Source organism: Clupea harengus, chromosome 4 (assembly GCF_900700415.2).
Source record: "Clupea harengus chromosome 4, Ch_v2.0.2, whole genome shotgun sequence".
In the NCBI taxonomy this organism is placed as follows: domain Eukaryota; kingdom Metazoa; phylum Chordata; class Actinopteri; order Clupeiformes; family Clupeidae; genus Clupea; species Clupea harengus.
In genome coordinates this window covers 17,111,623-17,132,478 of record NC_045155.1, presented here as the reverse complement: position 1 = coordinate 17,132,478, position 20,856 = coordinate 17,111,623, and the positions used below count along the sequence as shown (strand labels likewise).

Genomic DNA, 20,856 nt, shown 5'->3' with positions numbered 1-20,856 from the left:
TAATATAGGGAGGGATCGTAGTCTTGAAACAGGACCCCACTTACAAGTTCACGGATGTTAAAACAAAAGTATACAACATTTGGCAAATAGATCCATCTTTAAACACGCCGGGTCAATTTGCATGAATCACGCCTACGCGTAGGTTATATCTGGCTGCCTGACAAGCAGACGCCTGCTCATGTTACCATGATGAAATCCTCATAGGCTGAGGAGTTAATGAAAACGTACCTGAAACTAGTCGACGCCTCCCACCGAAAGGTGCTGGGACAGTAGTGCTGCTATGCTGTCCTGTGAGCCGCTCCTGAAGAGTGATTGCGTTCTTGATGTTAATGTAACGAAGAATGAGGAAACCAAAAGTCAACCATGGCCCAGGTAAGATCAAAACAATGATACAACTGTGTGTTCCAAACCCGTAGCCTTTTATTGTAGACGAATTATGTTACCTGTGCATGTTTACCTAGGTTGCAGGACATAATGCACTGAAATTTCGAATTAATGAATAGCCTACTTTTCGTCTCACTATTATAGGTTAACAGGAAATGGGGATAATGAAAACTAGCTAATGCACTCTTGACGCGGATATCCGTAACTTATAAATATCAGTTTCATTGCTGTACTCTGTAGACTACGGCCAAATTACTTTGTCGTTGAAATCTTATAGCAGGAAGAACTGGTCTGGCAGCGTTTTTTCCCCCAGCATTCCCCAATTTTTGTGTCATTTTTCACGGCGGCCTTGAAAAGTCCTTGGAATTGAGCAGAAATACTATTTGTTCACGTGTGTGTTGTTTATCCTAACCAGTCCTACGTGTGCTTCTGCCTTTTCAGAGAAAAAGCAGAATCCTCTTGCACCATTGTGTTGCAATCTAACTTTCTTTCAGTCTGTCTGAAGTAGGCTTATGTGAAATCAACAGTCAAGTAGCACTTTAGTCACTCAATACATTATTTTTTCTGGAATATTCTAGATCACTAGCTCGAACATGGACCACAATGCTTCTACTAGTCACCTGCTTGCTGTACTGCGCCAGGATGGCCATGCCAGTGTGTGCAGTCACCATGGCCACACAGTTCAGTTGGAGCAAGACAGAGTCAGGTGTAGTGATGAGTGGTTTCTTTTGGGGCTACTGCTTCACCCAGGTCCTTGGAGGCCATGCCAGTGACAGGTGGGTATCCTGTTGAAAGGAAAAATAAAGGGATTGATTCTGTGCTTTATCTTGAAAGGGTAACAGTTAAAGGTTACACCTTGAAAACATTTTTTTTAAATGGCTGTTTGTTTTCTATGATTAATTAGTTCACCACTATTATTACATTAAAGACTATCTACAGAACACAGACTCAAGGGTAGTTATTTTTAGACGTGGGTAAGAGCCCATTGCTGTTTTAAACAATATTGATGCCTCTGCAGGGAAAATATATTCATATGCACAGTTTTTTTTGTTGGGCCACATCTTCTACACACCTGTCACATTCAAACTAATGAATGCTTTGAATGCCATGCTTTGGCAGGATTGGTGGAGAGAGAGTTCTGCTGTGGTCCACCACAGCTTGGGCTTTTATCACAGCTGTTACACCAGTTTTAGTGCGCCTGAATGTCAGCCCCCTCGTCACCATGACAATAGCCAGATTCCTCATGGGACTTTTTCAAGGTAAATGATGTTATGTAAACAACAGGGTTGAGGATAATTGTTACTATACTGATACATTCAAGTGGTTATGTTACTGACATACTGTATATACAAGTGGTTATGTTACTGACAAATAATGGGTTGCTAAAAAACTTTGAATGACATTCAATTCAATTTTATTTATATAGCGCCAAAACAATAAAATTGTCTCACTGCCGTGAAGAATGAAACTAAGCTTATGGTGTTTCTATCTCCTGCACAGGCGTTCACTACCCATGTCTGGCCAGTGTCTGTGCTCAGCGAGTGGAAGAGGGACAGAGGGGCTTTATGATGAGTGTTATGGGCTGCGGTTCCCACTTGGGGTGAGATACACCTTACATACTTCACACCCTCAAACCAGTCACTCAGATCTCCCCCACGGTTGTCATCTTTACATGTTCTGCTGCTTTACCATCACAGATCTGATCCATATGGAGTTTGGCGTTGCCATGAATTTTAGAGAGATACCCAAAGAAGGTGTTTTTTTATCGCAAAAGTCTATATTCAGATAACATTAATGATGTACCGTAACCATAATATTGAATGGATAGACTGCTCTTATTTTTATACATTTAGTCAGTTAACATGGCTGTACTAGAGACTGAATAAATTACAGAAGTGTAGGGACTGCACTGTAGTAAACATTTTTTTTAAGTCGACACACTTTGCAAAACCAACAACCGCAGAGTTGGTACTGATAAAACCAGCCACCTTGTGTTTTGGCAGTATATGTGGAGATGTCTTGCTGTAAAAGCTATTGTTTCGGACGTGGATCGCAAAACCACATACATTGGGGAAAATAAGCCGATTTCGCAAGTTTGGCCACTTGCAAAGAAATGTGTGATATATAATTGTAATAGTAGGTGTATTTTAACAGTGAGAAACAGAATATCAACAAAAAAATCCAGAAAACTGCATTTTATAACATTTATGACTTAATTTGCATTTGATGCAGAAAATAAGTATTTGAACCCCTAGCAAAACATGACTTAGTACTTGGTGGAATAACCCTTGTTGGCAAGCACAGACGTCAGACTTTTCTTGTAGGTCACCAGGTTTACACACATCTCAGGAGGGATTTTGGTCCACTCCTCTTTGCAGATCCTCTCCAAATCCTTAAGGTTGCGTTTTCAATGGGAGGGAATGAGGGAATGAGGTTCAAGCCCAATATTCCACATTACATGGCCCCATCCATAGTCCCCTCGATGCAGTGGAGTCGTCCTGTACCCTTGGCAGAGAAACAGCCCCAAAGCATAATGTCTCCACCTCCATGCTTGACGGTGGGGATGGTGTCTTATTCAGCATTTTTCCCCCTCCAAACGCGGCAAGTCGAGTTGATGCCAAAGAGCTTGATTTTGGTCTCATCTGACCACATCCTGTCTCCCAATCCTCCTTAGAATCATTCAAGTGTTCATTGGCAAACTTCAGACGGCCCTGTACATGTGCTTCCTTGAGCAGGGGGACCTTGCAAGTTCTGCAGTACTTCAAACTAGGGATGCACCGATACCACTTTTTTACAAACCGATACGAGTACGAGTATTTTTATTTGTGTACTTGCCGATACCGAGTACCGATACCGATACTTCTTAGATTTGTTCTCCATGAAAGTGCAATTCATTTGGAGGCAGATTTTATTTTATCCTCTGCAGATTATGTCAAGCCTATAGTACAAAATTAACAGAAGGCTATCCCAAGCCAAAAATAAACAGAGCTTTCTGGTTTTAACACACAAAAAAAGCCTTCAAACAGACAATATCTAGCCTGACGATGTCATACTCATAATTCTAGTCAGAATATGAGTCTGATATCGCTCCATTGGGCTGTGATTATGGGGCGTGTTTCAACCGAACCAGGAGAAAAAATGCCTCTTCGCTCAATTGGTTACCTACAACCAATCAGAACAACGTAGTATGTGACCAGGGGCAGCTGATACATTACACTTTTACCGGATCCCGTAGGAAGGAAGGCAAAAACATCTTTTCGATTGACAAATGCCTTAATCGCGTTTCTCTGTTCCTCTTTCAAAATGAATGCACTGTCAATGTCTAAATGGACTCGAATCTATACATTTCAGCTCTCCAGCGGCAGCCATGTTTGTTGAAAACGAATTCAACTCGTGTGTTGGTGACGTGGTTGGTTACGTTACTGTTGATCATCTGTCCATCATCGTATAAAGCCCGCCTTAACAATTTGATTGGTACGGCCAATATCTGTCCGCAGATCATTTCTCCTCAATGGAGTAATGCCAGACCGAACTTCCCAACCAAAAAATGTGTGGGCGGGGCTAAGTTCGGTCTGGTATCCAGGCTAGACAATATCATCACATTAGACAAAATGCAAATATAACCAGATAAAGGCAATTCAATTTGCTGCATAGTTAACAACACAGTCTGCTTAACAAAAAGTGAACAGAGCTATTACTGGATTAGCACAAGAGCACATTTCAGTTACAAAAGGATCAGAAGAATCTCCTGCTCTCTGTACACAAACAATCACTTAACCTATGTGGCACAGTCTTTCTCTCTACCTCTCTCTCTCTCTCTGTGTGCGTGCGCGTTTTTTTCTTTTGCAAGACGTCAGTTAAGATTGGTTGCTTCGGTCTTGCGCCACTAGCATCAGTGAACTCTGTGTACTTAGCACTATGGTGTCTTCAAATGTTTAATCAAATTGCTTGTGTTAAACAAAGTACTTTCCTTTCCGCCCCTCGACACCGTAGCAGTGCAGATCTTACACTGTGCCTTACTCCTGTCGTCGTCATTTATCTTAAAATGAGCCCAAATCGCCGTTAAGGCAGCAGAACGGAATTGCTAATCGCTAACGAGATGCTAGCAGCAATTGTTGCATTTTATAGAATGCAGTAATGAATTATGTTCCCGTTAAAGTGTTTGCACAGAGGACAAGAATCAAATCACTGATAGACAAAGAACACTTGTAGCACATTAAGAAGTACGGCTTGTGTTCTTCAAAATACTCATGCCAAATACCAGTTTCCAGTCTCCAATCTCTCTCTGTGTTGTTCTGTGTCTGCTGTCAGGTTACTGGCTGTAGGTGGAGCGGGTTCTGTGATTCTGGAATTGTATAGCTGGGAGCCTGTGTTTGAGATAGTTGGGTTCTTCTCCTTCCTGTGGGTCTTCAGTGTGAAGTACCTCTTGAAAGGTAGAATTAAACTGCAAGGTGCACATTCTGTTCCAGTGTTTAGAAATGGCATAATGTCTCACTTATCACATTGTATATGTAATTGATCATATGGCAGAATCTGGTGTAAATTAACGGTTTGAGGTCGCAAATATGTCATCTGAAACTTGATTTAAAGTACCATAAGCCATTCCTTTTGAAAGTAGCTATGAATGCTGTAGAATGTAGATGTGATATGGAACACATTATATAGAACTAATTATGTTTATACTGAACTTATTTGTGTGTATGTCTGTTGTGTCTGCTTGAAATTTCAATACCAGCCATAATGCCAGAAATGCCATCTAACCATGCGCCCAAACTGAGCCAACAGCAATCAGCCTCATTTTGGCTAAAACTCTGCACAGAGCCAGCAGTGCTGTGAGTAAAATGCTAGACATTGTGCTTCATGTCATTCTTTTCTTTTTGCATCCCTTTTTGTTTGTCTGCCATCTGTCCATACATCCAGCATCCTATTCTTCCTCCTACTTTCCCACATCAGGTCCATGGTTTTTGCACACATATGCTTCAGTGGCAGCTCTTACACCCTTATATCCTGGCTCCCAACCTTCTTCAAAGAAACCTACCCTCATGCTCAGGTTGGTTTGTCACTCATATAAACATGCTTCTGTAATCATGTGTTCTCGATATATGCAAATACAGTCTTTAACTAAAGCCTCCATGCTATTGGCTTGCACCTCCTAAAATAATTTGCCATTCTGGCTGTAGGGCTGGGTGTTTAACGTGGTTCCCTGGATTGTTGCCATTGTCTTGTCTCTGATTGGGGGCAGTTTATCGAGTTACCTCATCAAAATAGGTAAACTATGAGATTCCCCCATGGCTTCTGAATAACTCCATCATACACAAATACTTTGGCTATGTGGCCTCATTATAAGCATTTATGTTTTGTAGGGTACAGCACAACTACTGTCAGGAAGATGATGCAGGTATGTTTTATAGAATCATAATAATACTTAAAGTTGAGGTGTTCTAAATCAAACATTTAGTGCATTTAAAGGTTCTAAGTAGAATATGTAGTGTGCCCTGTAAATCTGTCAAGATTCTGCTATGATGGTCTTGTTGCTACAAAGATCTACAACAAGCTGTGGCTCGTCTTCAGCCTCTTGTTATCGTAATTAACTTTTGTGATGCATTCCTGAGGAAACCATTTCATAGCCAATCAAAGTTCTGCGTTCACATACCAATGCAGAGTCACTGTCAATCACTCAGAAATGCACGTGTCATGGTTTAATGAATGGCTGGCGAATATAATACGTTTTTATGAACTTATGGATTGCTTTTGTATGTGTGTGTGTGCGTGTGCGTATACATATATACACAGGGTGCGATTTGTTGGGGGGGATTTACCCACCCCCCCCCTCTGGTTTTGACCAAAAACAAATATTTCATGTATTTTATATATTTTAGTTTGCATTAAATGTTCAACTGTTCAAAATGTAACCTAATAGGGCCTACCGTTAACTTGAAAAGAATTAGGCCTATGTATTGCTTATTTTTTCACGATAAAAAAAAACAAAACATCCCCCCCCTCTGTTTTTTTTACAAATCACACCCTGTATATACATGTCTATAATGTGTGTATGTGTGCAGGTGTGATGCATTAAATATGTGATGGCTGGTGTATGAGAATTAATCAAGGTTTCCTGTGGCTTGTTCAGTTTTGTTCCATGGGGATAAGTGGTGTATTTCTGCTGATGCTGTGCAGAAACCCCTCCTTCAGTTCGGCTGTTGCCCTTGTCTCGGCAGTCGTTGGCCTGAGCACATTCAATAGCAGGCAAGAACAAATCCTTATATAACAATCAAGATATGTTTTAGTGCTTGACATACTCACAAAACTGTCTTTTTGAGACTGTTACATAAATATGAATTGTATTGTAAGTACAGTGTTTTGGGCACCAACTAGACACAAGTTTGAAATGAAAGGTGCATGAGCAATTAGTTTATCTTCAACTGGTTCTTGTTGAGTGAATCTCTTTGATGGAGATAATTTCCAAACACTGTTAATGACTTAAGAATATAATAATCAAGTGCCTTGCATTATTAATTACCTTATATGAATCATGTACTTATGTAAGCAGGAACATGGCTTTTGTGTGTTTCTGCGTGTGTGTAACTTAGAATATTAGGTGCCACTTAGTCTGCATATGTACAAGAGCATGTTTAGACCAGAAGTGATAAGAAGGGTCGAACTGTGCTTCTTCCGACCTTGCAAAACTTCCATCCTTGCCTCGGACGTCAGAAATCCACCACGTGGTTATCTCTGCTGAACGCTAAACTTCTGTCTATATAAACCTTGTGCGATGTGTTTATCATGGCTTCACTTTCAGCCTTGTGCTGGGAGAGAGCCCGATTGCAATTGTTGTTTGTCTAATACATGCACTTATATGCAGCTCCGGAGTCCTGAGGTAACTAGGGTGAAGTTTCACCTAACACTCTTGCTTGGCCTTTTGCAGTGGTGTGACTGTGAACGTGCATGATCTGGCCCCCTCCTGTGCGGGAGCTTTGTTTGGTTAGTCTTCCATCCTTTATGTTGCACTGTTTAGCCTGATTCACTGAGGATGTTTAAAATCATTCTTTATTTTATGTTTACATTATGTCTGTCTTTGGTTCATACTATTAACTCAGCTGCATGCTGTTTTATGTTATTTATATTCTTTTGAAAGTATTGCGTTATTTACCGAATAATACATTTGGAATTCATTCATCTTTTTTGCACAGGTATTATGAACACCTGTGGCGCTTTCTCAGGTAAAACTCAAAACAGAGCACAGAACCAATAGTACAGAACTGGTTACTGATGTTAAAACATCACAGTATACCAGTATTTTGAATTCTGGTGTTGTGGTCTAGTTCAAAATGCTATAGAAGTCTCTCTAAGAGCTGTCTGTAGTTTATGCATTTCATACTTAATGTTAGGACTCGTCCTGATGTATTCCTTTAGTCCAGTAGAAGTGTACTTCTACTAGGTGCTCTGGTGTACTGAATATCCAATTTGGTGTGTCCTTCATGTGTCCTTATCACTGGTGTGTGCTGTAGGCCTACTGCTGGTCTACTTCTCTGGATACCTCATAGAACACACACAGTCCTGGGCCACTGTGTTTTCCCTTCTGACTTTGGTCAATGTAATGGGCCTCACAATGTTCCTGCTGTTTGGAGAGGCCCGTCGCTTGGACTTATTGGACACCAGGCCCAGTAGCATGCAGCTGTGAGCCTCTTACTTGGATGGGAAGCATTACTGCCAAACCAGTGTCTATAACATTAAGGTTATGGTACATGGTAAGATCATTTAACAGTGTGCAATGTGATCATTCAAGAGAATTTGTATGTATTGTTTAAATTGAGATGCATTATTGAAAGATGTATTTATTGGTAGCAAACTGTTATCGTTTTTTGGACTCATTTGTTACATTATGGACATCACTGGCCAACGCTATTCTACGTGACATATCTTGAAAAAACATACCCCATACAACGCTTTGACTTCTGTTTTAGTCTGCAAAAGTGCAAGTCTGTTATGTCACCCTTTTATCAGATGAGGGAGAGCTTCATTTTCATAGGCAATGCATACAAATGCATACAGCTCTTGAAGCTTTTTCTGTCTTTTAAGATTTTTAAGATCTTAAGAGGCCATTCTCATATCAATAAAGGAAGAGTAAAAACAGTAACATAGACAGATGTACATAATTATACAAAAACAGGGGGGTCAGTTATATACAATAGAGTACCAGCAGTTGGAATGCTGTGCATTGCAAGGTGCCCCGTTGGGTGGGATGTCTTGTTCTGATGAAGTATTATTTAACTATAGAAAAGATAATGTCAGAGGTCAGAAATATAAGGCAGCAATTTACTAAAATATTGTAAGATATCTATGAAACTTTATACGTAGTAGGTGGCAGGTAAGATATCTGTCAGTTTTTTTATGTGTTGTGGTGGTGTAATACAAGAGAAGGAATTAACTGAGCGTGTGTGTGTATACTGTGTATACTGTGTATATATATATATATATATATATATATCTGTATAGGATGGAGGGATGAATTGGGTATAAATGTGATTTCAAAATGTAATGAAAAATGTAAATAAACCTTTCCCCTAATTTGGCTATACCTCGTAAGATGCAATAAAAGTCCATTTCTGTAGAATGATTTTTGATGCCGCGTTAAAGCCAGCAAGTGGCAGGCTTTACTGTTGCTTAGATATTCCATAGGCCATTGCCAAAAATTTGAGCAGAGCTGGGAAGATAATTGTAAGGAGTGATGTAACCAGTCCTCCATTTTCTAGCCAACTTTTTTCTGTTCAGAAAATGTTCTGTTTGGTTTCCTGAGATGGTGAATACATGCACTGCTTCACACTAATACATGTTACATTCTGTAAAGCAATACCTAGAGATGTAGGGTCATGGCTACAGGCTATAACATCACTGCACACTCTGCTTTACGCTCAAATATAGAATTCATGTATTTGTCCTGCATTTCAGTCCGATTTGTATATGGTAATTTCTGCTAAGTGTCACTCACCGCGGCAAGGAAAGAGGAAAGAGAACAATGTCTCATATCATGACTACGGGATTCCTATCACTGATTGGGATGGAGGAGACCACCACCACAGGTAGCGCGCACACAGGAGACCCCCAGTGCTGTGAACGCGCACGCTATACGCGGGTGTAGAGAAGGAGGGGTCAGGATTCTGTTACTGCAGCTGCTTGCCTTGGACGTGAATGCGAATACTGTGATGCAGCCGTAGTTTCTCATAGCCTATCACTAAGCCAAACGGCACTGAAATCTAAACTCGACTCAGATTTATCACGCCCGACAAAACGGTAAGGAACATATCTTCTCAAGGTCTACGAGGAATTTCCTTCAATATTTTTCGTCTCTTGAGATTGTATGCTGATTTATCCAAACCAGCCTTCTGTATCAAGCTAACATTAGCAGGCTAACCAATATGGATGCTTAGGGGTTTGCTATTGCGCTCCTTGGTGATGCAGTAGCTGGCTAAAGATTAGCTTCTGGAAATCCAACCCTTTTAAACGATGCTATATTATCGTGAAATGGAGATGGGCCTACCGGTTGAGCCCATTCCATTTCTATTTCTGCACTATACTCAATCAGTTGGCATTGATTCAACGCTAGCAGAGGTTTTTCATGTCTTGAGACACGTCTGATGGCAGTGAATTACCTGTTAGTTTGCGTATTTTCAGTATTTTCCCTTAAACGAAATTCTTTAATTTCAGAAAATGGATGTATTCCTTACACAAATGTGTTGCTGTACGACTGCGTGTTTTTTTCTGGCATCTTACGCCTTTTTTGGTCATCCTTCAGTGCGATGCGTCTATTCGGTGACCATCACTGTCATGTTGGATGCTGTGATGTGGATGCAGGCCGATCTGTACCAGCCTAAGACTAGTTGAGCTAGGCTGAGCGGATGCTGTACAATGTTGCTGCATGTTGGATGCAATCATACCCTTTACAAGCTAAAGTGCAGTCATAGAGTTAAGGGCAAAGAGCGGGCGTAATTTGTGTCGGTTCGACATTTCAGTGCATGACTTGCGCACCGCACCCCCCATTTCCATCGTAGCTTTATTGCACTTCAAATACTGACGTCAGTGTGTGTATGACAAACTGCGTTTTCAGATAGGTCTTAATGGGTGGCCTATAGAACAGTTTATTTGACAGCTTCTTAACGTTCTGCTCTCAGATCTACTAGGCATCTCATATAGCCTACCGTAGACGGACGTGGCTATGTGAGCAGCAGGTCTACGGGATGTAAGGACTCAGCGGCCTGTCAAGACACGACTATGGTGCTGAATGGACAGTTCCCGATGAAACGAGTATTATGCCATTGTCTGTTTAAATGACAAAGAACTCGACATATCAATGTCAGCTGACTCGAAAATCGTAGATCTAACTGTCGAACTATCTAACATAAGACGTGGCAACCATTTAAAAAATGAGCAAATCGCAACAATATCGTAACTGTAAATTATGTTTTAAACATACTGTAGGCTAATGTGCTTGCTATCTCTCAGAATAAAAACTCACTCTCTTTCTAAATGATATCTTCACTAAAACACATTATTTAGCCAAAAAAATTAAATGACAAATGTAAAACCATCCATCCATCTTCAACCGTGGATGGAGTTTGTTTCTAGGTTTGAATTTCACACTGCTCAGACCAGATGAATTATCGCGGAGGTGAGTCACAGATTAATCATGGGAAGCACATGTGATGAAATGTAGGGTAATTATGATGTCAGCATCATTTCATTGCCAGGTATGCTAAGGTTCTTGTCTAGCCTCTGCTCAGATGTCTGTTATAATTTTAAGAATAAACTGCCCCTTAGGTTTCTTAATTTAGGAGTCTGTATGTAATTGAATTATGAGGTAGCCTACAGATTATTTTGTCCATTATATATTTATACATTGACTGCAATATTTTGATGAACTAGAATATAGATTTAATGTAGTCTAAAGCAAAACATTTCCAACCTCATCTTTGCATCAGTCTTCAAGAATGACTGTTCCTCTGAGGAGAGCTGTGCTATGTATCAAATAGCTGTTCTGTTCTGTTTTGTTATGTTGTGTGTTCTTTGGTATATCTCAGTGATATATTTCCACTTCAATTGACTGTCATGTGCCTCTTTACGTAATTGATTATTGATTGATCAGTGCGTCCCATTTGCTGATTAGCTGAAATGGCGTTCTTTTCCTCATGCAGGTGCTTGCTGTAGTGTCCATTCAGGGTTTAAGGAAACAAATTGAACTCTGTTTTCTGCCATTTCTAATCCAAGGTAATTGTGAAATTTTGGCACGCTGGTCATCATTTCTATTCCAGGAGAGTTGAGAGAAAGCTAGGCACTTCTGTCTCCCCTCAGCTGAGCTAGTAGGACCATTAGTTTAATTTACTTTTCTATAAAATGGAATCATTTTACTGATGGACATTCTCAAGATATACACTTAGTCTGACAAAAAAGACAAGAGGAAACTGCACTGACATACATGCTGTCACTGTCACCTGAAACAACAGTTCTTTGGCCCACCTAAAATATTAAGCAACCCAGGGATATGTGTCATGCATATTCATAGCTGGTATGTGGTAACCTACATTTAAAGATCTTTTCAGAACAGAAATATCGTTCTGTCCCGTGGAGAGCAGGAGAGAAAAGGGACTTCTGAGCTTGTGTTATGGTATACACTCACTCCTATGAACTCATTCATCTATTATGGGACTACTATCATGTTACTGTGTGCCATCAGGCAGGGGAAATCCTGCATGTAGGCAGGCACCAGACCTGGAGTCTAAGGGGAAGGATGTGGGTCGGTTCACTCACACGTTCACACCTATATTTAGTGGTCAGCTCAGTTAATGCCGGTTCGAACAGCTGATGGATGAATGAATGTGTGTCTGGTTATACCAGGCTAGATGTAGGAAGTCCTGTTTTCTAAAACTCAAAATGCCAGAATGTATTTATTGCATGAACTCAAAACAGAAGTGCTTGATATTTATTCAGTTTGTCAAATGTTGTATCCAAATACAGGTTGTTCAAAGTAAGGCTGAATCAGTACCTCCCACCATTCCTTGAGTAGACCATATTAAAACCAGGTGTGCGAATATGAAATCACCATTGTAAAAATGGCATTTTGGGTATGTGCCTGTATGTGGACCACAGACATAACAATACTTCGTGTTTTAACGTTATCATTTGACTGACATCATTTCGGTTGTTCATAGACTTTTTGTACGGCCATGAAGACTGTGCCTAAGAGGCAGACTTGCTAAAGGTGTTCTGGTTTATATGAGCTTATTTTCAGATGGATACTATTATTGGGTTTATAAGCCAAGTTTAAAATATGTCCTGACACGTTATAAGTAAACTCTCACTGCCACAGAATAGGCTGTAGAGCGTTTCCATGGAAACTAAAGTGCAGCATCACTGCACGACATCTTGGAAATAGCAGAGCACTTCCTCAGTGAGGAGAAACATACAGTGTTTATGTGTGTGTGCTACGGTTCATGCTCTGTCTGGTCAGTCTGCTCTCTGTCAACCATCTGGACTGGCTGGAAGTGGCCCATCCTTCATGTTGTTTTTGTCATCCCACTTCAGCCAAGCATAAAAATGACAGCTCCAACATTGCGGTCAGATTTCAGTGTTTACACGTATAGCAAACAAGGTATCATCAAAACACAAAGGTATAGTAGCTGATCACTTTCCTTTTGAATTGAGAAATACAGTGGGGCAAGAAGGGGGAGGAGGGGCAGCAGGAGTAGCCTAGGAGGCAACAGAGTGAGGAACACAGAGAGAGGGGCTGGACATGTATGGAATCGCATAGTAGCACATTAGAAACTCCTTCTGATTCTAATTCTATGGATTGTAATTCTAATGTTGAGTCACAGAGGGAAGCCCCCACCCTGAGCCTGCCAAGTGGACCAGCAGTGATTTGCACTCATTTTTTATGCAAATGAGTGTCTTTGGGATGTCATGTTGTGTCATTTTAGGTCACGAGATAGGCATAGTGATAAAAATAATGTGGGAGTCATATCAATCAGTGACACATTTGTAATTAATGACACTAATTGTTGACATGGTTGTTACTATAGACCTTTAACAAAATTAGCAACGCTTACGTATATTAGATTTATTAGTTGTTATAAGTGAGTGTACTATGATATACTATAGCCAGAATAATTGTGGTCAGGGCAATGTTGTTGCCTTTTAAATTCTCCATGTATATTTGGCTTGTACAAGTATTGATTTAGGATCTTGAGCAAGAAACTGCCAATAATGAAGGATCACATCATAATATGTGAAGAACAGCAGTGTGACTCAAAAGGAGCCAGAACCAGAGCAATCTCCCCTCCAGCAGCCTGCACATCCTTCTGTCCGTATCAGATGACTGGGAGCTAAGAGGAGGGCGGCCGGGCTGGATTAGCCTGTATAAATCTCTAGCTCTTTGTTTGGGTGGAGGGCCGGTGACAGGCTCGCTGGGACGTGCAAACAAACAGCCATTAGAAGGGTGTGGGGGTGGGAGTGAGAGTGTGTGTGTGTGTGTGTGTGTGGGGGGGGGGGTTGGTTGTATGTGGTGTTTTGGGGGTGACCTGCCCCCGTTGCAGTCCAGACTTACGCCATGAGCATAATCTTTTCATTTGTCTTTGGCTGTCAGTTACACACTGCAGGGATGTTGGATAATTTGGAGTGTGTGTGTGTGCATTTTAGGGTTTGGTTTCAGAGAAGGCATTCATTTTCACTGAGTAAGAACTGATCATTTAACAGTTGATTTGTAGAACATGATGTATGCAATATTGTAGGTTCATATACTAGGTTGCTCTAATGTTTGTGTCTATAGTGAACTGCATAGTGTTGCTTTATATGAAGGTCAGTATTTGTTTTCTGTTTTCAGTGCTCAGTGTTGAATGTACACTTGTTTCTGTGTGTGTGATTGCTGTGCTCGGGCTATTTTCCCCTGTAAATATTTAGTATGTACTTTTCTTGGTCTGGCCCTGCTGGATTCAGATTGGGTGGTTTGGTTAGATCTTGTGAAGTATTGTACATTCTGAGCTCAAGAAGTTGAAGTTTTTTTCTGTTGTAGGCATGTTTCCATTGTCCCTATAGATAATCTCCTCTCTTTTTGTGTCACCTCTGATTGCAGTGATGGGCTGCATAGTGTTGGTCATCACTGTCAGTATTAAGTATGCTCCTCTGTGTGTGTGTGTGTGTGTGTGTGTGTGTGTGTGTGTGTGTGTGTGCGTTCCTGGTTTCCTACAGATTGTTGAGGAGGTAGGTTCTCATCATGGCTGAACAGCAGCGGCAGCGTTCCCTCTCCACCTCTGGAGAGACACTTTACCACATACTGGGCGTCGACAAGTTGGCTACACCCGATGACATCAAGAAGTCTTACAGGTCAGTTTTTATTTCCAATGAAGTATGGTCACCTTGACCATTCAGGTACATTCCTATGCTCACCAACACATTAAAGGCTTTTGTTCATTTAAAAAGCTCAAGGTTTGATTGGAAACAGTATATAAATAATCTTTGCATACACCCACTTTGCATATACTGATATGCAACCTACTGTGCATACATCCTATGCAGACATTCCTGTCATTTCTTAGTTCTGAGTGTGAAGTGAATGTTCTTTGGATGTGGATTGTATGGCTATTGAAACCACTTACTCGTTAATCCTGCTAGCTGGATAAAGTCTAGTCTAGCTGGATAAATTTAGTCAAGAGGCATTTGATCAAGCTTGATGTATTCATTCCTATAGGTTTATGTGTGTTTGTATACAGTTACCATTGAATGCTTAAGCATTAAGACAAGGGTTGTACTACAGTATGAGTATAATCATAGTTAAAATACATAGTTAGGCTGACTATGGCCAAAGCTTTTAAACAATAACAACTACTGTATTTCTCTGAAGAATGACAGTGTGATTCAGAGAACAAACAAACCATCCCATCACTTGATTCGTCCTCTTGCAGGAAGCTGGCGCTGAAATACCATCCCGACAAGAACCCTGACAACCCAGAGGCATCAGATAAGTTTAAGGAGATCAACAGCGCTCATGCCATCCTGGTCGATGCCACCAAGCGCAACATCTACGATAAGTACGGCTCTCTGGGGCTCTACGTGGCCGAGCAGTTCGGTGAGGAGAACGTCAACACCTACTTTGTCCTGTCCAGCTGGTGGGCCAAGGTAAAGCCACTGTATGGCCAGAAGAAAGGGCCACTTTAGATTTTAGAGAGCCGAAATCTGTTGCAAGGCCTGATGGGTTTTTGTTTAAGGGGGTGTCTGTTTTTTTATTTATTTATTTATTTTGGCAGAATTTCATTTATTAGTCAGTATACAGTATTGAATTTTCTCTATGATGTTGATTTTTGTTTTAAAGGTACAGTATGTAGGAATTATTAGCAAAAACGGAATATAGTATTCATAATTATGTTTTCATAAGTGTATAATCACCTGTAACTATAAATGATTGTGTTTTCGTTAGCTTGGAATGAGCCCCTCCTATCTATATAGTTTCTACAGTAGCCCAGAACGGACAAACCTAAACACTGGCACTGGAGAGGGCCTTTTGCATTTTTATGGCACCTGGCGGTCACCGTAGCTTCTCTTACATGTTTGGATAGGGAGAAGTATTCAGTTGGTTGCAATCTGCAGCCTCACCGCTAGATGCCACTAAGTCCTACATACTATACCTTTCAGCACTTTGCCTTCAATATGCTTTCTTGTAACCTCTACTCCTTTTTCTATTACCTGCTTTTGGGTTCCCTCTCTCTCTGGCGTCCCCTGCAGGCCTTATTTGTGCTCTGTGGAGTGGCCACGGGCTGCTACTTCTGCTGCTGCCTGTGCTGCTGCTGTAACTGCTGCTGTGGCAAGTGTAAACCCCGGCCCCCTGAGGGCCAGGACCCAGAGTTCTATGTCTCTCCCGAAGACCTGGAGGCTCAGCTGCAATCAGATGAGAGAGGTAAGACAAGACCTGTTAGCAACAAAGCACGTGATTGGCCATGCGCCAAGCTTGGGATGTGCTGATTTGGTTAACCACTGTGTGTGCTTTCCTTCCTAACAGAGGCTGGTGGCGGTGAGCCCATAGTGTTGCAGCCTTCCTCGGCCACAGAGACCACCCAGCTGACGTCCGACGGTCACCACTCCACCTACCGGACCGACACCGGTTTTAACTAGCACCGCTCCATCTCCAGCCTCCACCGTGATCCCCCCTACTCCACCTGAGTGATGAGCTAGAGGAATGATTCGTCTGACAACATCGAAACGCGCCTTCAATGGTGGTGCACAAGCTGAACTTTTAAGACATCCCCCAAACCCCAACCCCTGCTCCACCCCAGTCCCGCCAATCTGTCACCACTTCCATCTGTTCCAGAGTGGCACATACCCTCGTCAGTGTAGCTCAATAAGGGAAGAAATGATGTTTGCGCTCCTATTGTTTGCTGTCACCTCTTTTTGGCCTTTTGATTCTGAATTTGCCCTCCCACAATCCCTTTCTAATCCTGGTGTCGTCTAGCATGTACTGTTTGCTCATTAGGTAGGATTTTTCTCATGTATGTTTTTTCTAGTCATAGGTGTTTATGAAGGTGTATGTTTTCATTCATTCATTCATTCATTCATTCATGTTGTGTCACAGTAGGCTAGGCACCAGGCTCTGTCTACTGGACGTAGTTGTGAGTGAGGTGTTTGGCTCAGGGAAGCTTTGGATCAGAGAGGTAACTGGTCTTTTTGTTTTGTTTTTGTGTTTGTTTGTTTATCCCCAAAGCCGCATGCCGTCTGTTGCCACACACGCCCCAGGGTTTCCTAGGAACCAAACCACTTAACACACACATACATACACATATCAGAATGCACAGCTTATGCTGATTTATGCCAAAACACTGCTTGTCAAGAGTTTCATTTTTATCCGGCGGTAGCCAGTCTTATTATTATAAACTGGGTTTCTCAGCTCTGTTTGAGGTATTTCAAGCAGCCCTTAACTTTCCTCATTCATTCTGTCATATTTTTACATTGTAATACTTACAACACCAGAAACACCTTAGGGCGGCTATTATTAACACAAAACCTTATTGCAGAGGATGCAGAGTGTGACAGATGGATCTTTACAGAGCTCTAGCCAACTAACGGGTCATATTGTCATGTGGTCTTTGTTTGTTTTTCTGAATTAACTCTTCAACTCATATGAATAAGGACATTGTAGAGAACTGGAGAACGCATTGCAGTAATGCTGTTTGACAGGTTTAGGTGGGCATGTATTTATGTCGTGTTGTTTTGATTCGGAGTTGTCGACTGGTCTGACCTGATTCTGGCTCCTCGTTCCAGTCACGTTAGCTCTAGTTGTCTGTAAAGCCAGCGGATTACCGTGTGTGTTTGTCATTCCTTCCCCCCCTCTACATCTCCTTACTGAGTGCTGAGGATTATGCATAAGAAAATAAGAAAAAAAAATATTACATGTATAAATATACACACACGCAGGATGTGTCTGTATAGTATATGTATATTTTGCTCATTTTGACTTTGTTGGATTTTTGTTCATTCATATTTATGAGTGAATTTTGTTTCTTGTGGTTGTGGTTGTTTGTCCTTACGAGTGCCACACCCTTCTGGTTGATTGAAGCCTTGACAACTACTTGACGGAATCTTGCAGCAGTATGGCATACTCTGCATGTCAGAGAGATTGTGTACCAGATAGCATCCTGGTGTTTCATGCATTTGAAATCAATTGCCACCAGTGTCTAAAGAGATAACATAAAGGTTTAAGATATGAGGATGCTCCTAATTGGAACAATTCCTCTCAGGATTGAGAGCGTTGAGAGCGAATAGTTGATCTGGTCAAGAACAAGTGAGGGTTTCATTATTAGTTGGAGATGACATTCACCTGTGGTTTAGCACTGTTGGTGTACTCATTCTGTGATCATTGTGGTGAGGTTTAAGTAACCGTCGTACTTGGGGTTGGTGGAAATATGTAAACTGATTATTAGAAGATTTACTAAACAGGAAGGTGAGGATATTCACAACCTCCTGATATCTAAAGTGACATCTTAACAGTAGCACTGGAACACAAAATGGCTGTACAATTATGCAGTGTCATTACTAGGGCCCTCTCCTAACACACATTTATTGTTCCAGTCATAATGTAACATACAAGTACATTCTTATCACTTCCTCTTGTGTTGAAAGCATTTCATTGGAATGATTTTGTCTCTCTTAGAAAATTTGCTGATTTTAAACGTCTGCAGCCAAGGACCCCTTTCTGGGTATCTTCTTACATAGTGACAAATATGTTGTGTCATCAAACCTATTAATTCACCAAAAGTCCTATTTTATTTGTCTGTTTTTCATATTGTATGTTATATATTTTTTTTTATAATCATGAGAATTTATAGGGTGTATTATTGTTGGTGTTTTTATGTTTGTGAAGTGGAATTCCTACATACCATGGGGAAGGTCCCTAATACGCTATTGAGTACAAAGTGACAGCTTCCTCATAATCAGCTCACAGGTGACCACAGTGAGCATTAACCACTATGAATATGTAATTAATTATCAATAAATATTGATCTCATTAATATAAACACTGAGCTAAACGCAAGCCATTTCTTTCTCACGTCATCTTTACGTTGTAATATCACTCTCAGAAGTTATGATGCAGTTCTGCTCATTTTTTAAAAATTATTTATTGTTTATTTCTCTTCCTAACTGCGTCCTGTGTTTGGACATTATTGTAAATGACCACAAAAACCATTCAGCCATAAGTACTCTTCTTTTTGTTGTCTGTGAAATGCCAATAACGTGAGTTTGAACTGTTTACAATGAGTTTGTGAGCATTCCTCTTCTGCCTCCTTGCCTTCTCTCTTCCTTAGTTGCTCTCAGTGGTCGTTTCGGCCCCTGTGGTCCCAAGCATTGCATTTCCACACTTCCCCTCTAGAACATCTGACAGCTACTAAAGCTTCTTTATCGATATGTTGGATAAATGCAACGTTTTGAGTTTAATGCAGTGTAAAAAAGATATCTATTGTACTTGACAAAAAGATCAGGAAACAGATTCTTTAGAAAAAAAGACTCTACGAAACGATGACAGTGCTTAGTGTAATAATAGTGATATGGTGAGTTGATGCGTTTTTTATTTTATTATCTTATTTTGTCTGATGAACTGTCCTAGCTTCAAATTGTATGTAATTTGGATGTGGCTATGAAGCTATGCTACCCATGGTTTAATGGTTAAGGTCTCATGTACATACACTGAAATATGAAGTATAATAACAGACCTTTATGTTGTAGCATGGTAATTGTATGTCTGGAAGAGAAAAAAAAACATTTATCTGATTTGCTGTTGTAAAATAAATGTTTCTGAACATTTAAAAACACTGTGTCATGATTTATTTTAATAATCACAGGTGTTGCTGAAGTGCTATGATATGAATGTCCTGTCTCAATCAGATAGGGTACCCACTGGATGGAGAACTTTATTACTCCCAAGACATTTCAATGATGTCATGTCATCATGATTGAAGAATAAGACACCACTTTCACACTACAATAATACAAATTATCGTCCATTTGAATCTTTTGAATATTTCATCTAGCTGAATTAGCATTACAGTGTAATGAACTATAACAGTAGTACAGCTATCTACAAATGATTTTTTTAAATCACTATCAACCCTCTAAAGATTTATTTACCAAGAGTCTGCAGTAGTTTTTTGTTCATTTGCGCCTGCTGGGACATTTTCTCTGATCTTGACGTTTCCATCAGCTCTCTCAGGAGATGGAATGTCAAATCCAGGGAGGTCGGTTTTCCAGCTGGGGCAATCCTCCTCAGCCGGGAATCTGCATTTCCCTCTTGCTTTGGCTCAACAAAAAAAATCCGGATACCTGGATCTTCCCCTCTTGAGCTAGTGTCAGTTGGCAGCAGTGGAAGTTCTCCAGTGAAACCCAGATTATCCTCAGATAGTCTGGGGAAGGGCACTGCATTTTCTCCCTGCGGTTCACAGCCTTGGTGGCTGCCAGTGCACATTGCAGAAGGAAGTCTCCTACTGCGGGGACTGAAGATGTCCACTGGGTGGCAATAACTCCATGGCAAGTAAGCATTGAGAAGCATGCCATACACAAGCAGAGGGGTGATGGCCCTTCTCATGTCTGCCACAAACCAGCTGTTTAAAGGAACAATAAAAACAATCAACCATTAAGAACACCTGAAACCATGTCTATATTGCAATGTCTACAAGTTTCAGGTAACTCCACATAGTACATAAAAAAAACGACACCTAAATATGGTTCTTGACTGATGAATAAATACAGTTTTGTCAAATCATTAAGATATTTAGAAAGTTCAGCAGCTTCATACACTTACCAAACCAGGAGATAGTACAAATGCCTTCAACACAAGCTCAGGATGGTGTGTCTTTGATGTGGTGGGTATAGCTTTATAGTATTGGGTCACAGTGTAATATCTAAATCCCATATGAACCCCTGAGCATCTCTGGGACATGTAATGTT

General features: G+C 40.8%; 2 protein-coding genes across 2 annotated transcripts; both read left to right on the top strand.

Moving 5' to 3' along the window:
- The first annotated feature begins 6 nt into the window (after positions 1-6).
- Positions 7-6,831, top strand: LOC105906369 (solute carrier family 17 member 9-like). Its single transcript, XM_042707652.1, has 10 exons — positions 7-372; positions 963-1,160; positions 1,504-1,643; positions 1,885-1,984; positions 4,696-4,817; positions 5,120-5,216; positions 5,338-5,434; positions 5,565-5,652; positions 5,748-5,782; positions 6,515-6,831. Exons 1-10 carry the CDS (start codon positions 281-283, stop codon positions 6,650-6,652), a joined length of 1,107 nt encoding a protein of 368 aa, XP_042563586.1. The 5' UTR covers positions 7-280; the 3' UTR covers positions 6,653-6,831.
- Positions 6,832-9,495: 2,664 nt separating this feature from the next.
- Positions 9,496-19,722, top strand: dnajc5aa (DnaJ (Hsp40) homolog, subfamily C, member 5aa). The gene is made up of 5 exons (XM_012834535.3): positions 9,496-9,675; positions 14,620-14,754; positions 15,333-15,546; positions 16,150-16,321; positions 16,424-19,722. Exons 2-5 carry the CDS (start codon positions 14,645-14,647, stop codon positions 16,534-16,536), a joined length of 609 nt encoding a protein of 202 aa, XP_012689989.1. The 5' UTR covers positions 9,496-9,675; positions 14,620-14,644; the 3' UTR covers positions 16,537-19,722.
- Positions 19,723-20,856: the final 1,134 nt, after the last annotated feature.

Coding starts and splice junctions, on each gene's coding strand:
- LOC105906369 (XM_042707652.1), top strand. CDS start 281: ATGCTGTCCTGTGAGCCGCTCCTGAAGAGTGATTGCGTTCTTGATGTT. Junction 373..962: donor AAAAGTCAACCATGGCCCAG/GTAAGATCAAAA, acceptor GGAATATTCTAG/ATCACTAGCTCGAACATGGA. Junction 5,435..5,564: donor AAACCTACCCTCATGCTCAG/GTTGGTTTGTCA, acceptor TTCTGGCTGTAG/GGCTGGGTGTTTAACGTGGT.
- dnajc5aa (XM_012834535.3), top strand. CDS start 14,645: ATGGCTGAACAGCAGCGGCAGCGTTCCCTCTCCACCTCTGGAGAGACA. Junction 15,547..16,149: donor TGTCCAGCTGGTGGGCCAAG/GTAAAGCCACTG, acceptor CGTCCCCTGCAG/GCCTTATTTGTGCTCTGTGG. Junction 16,322..16,423: donor GCTGCAATCAGATGAGAGAG/GTAAGACAAGAC, acceptor CCTTCCTAACAG/AGGCTGGTGGCGGTGAGCCC.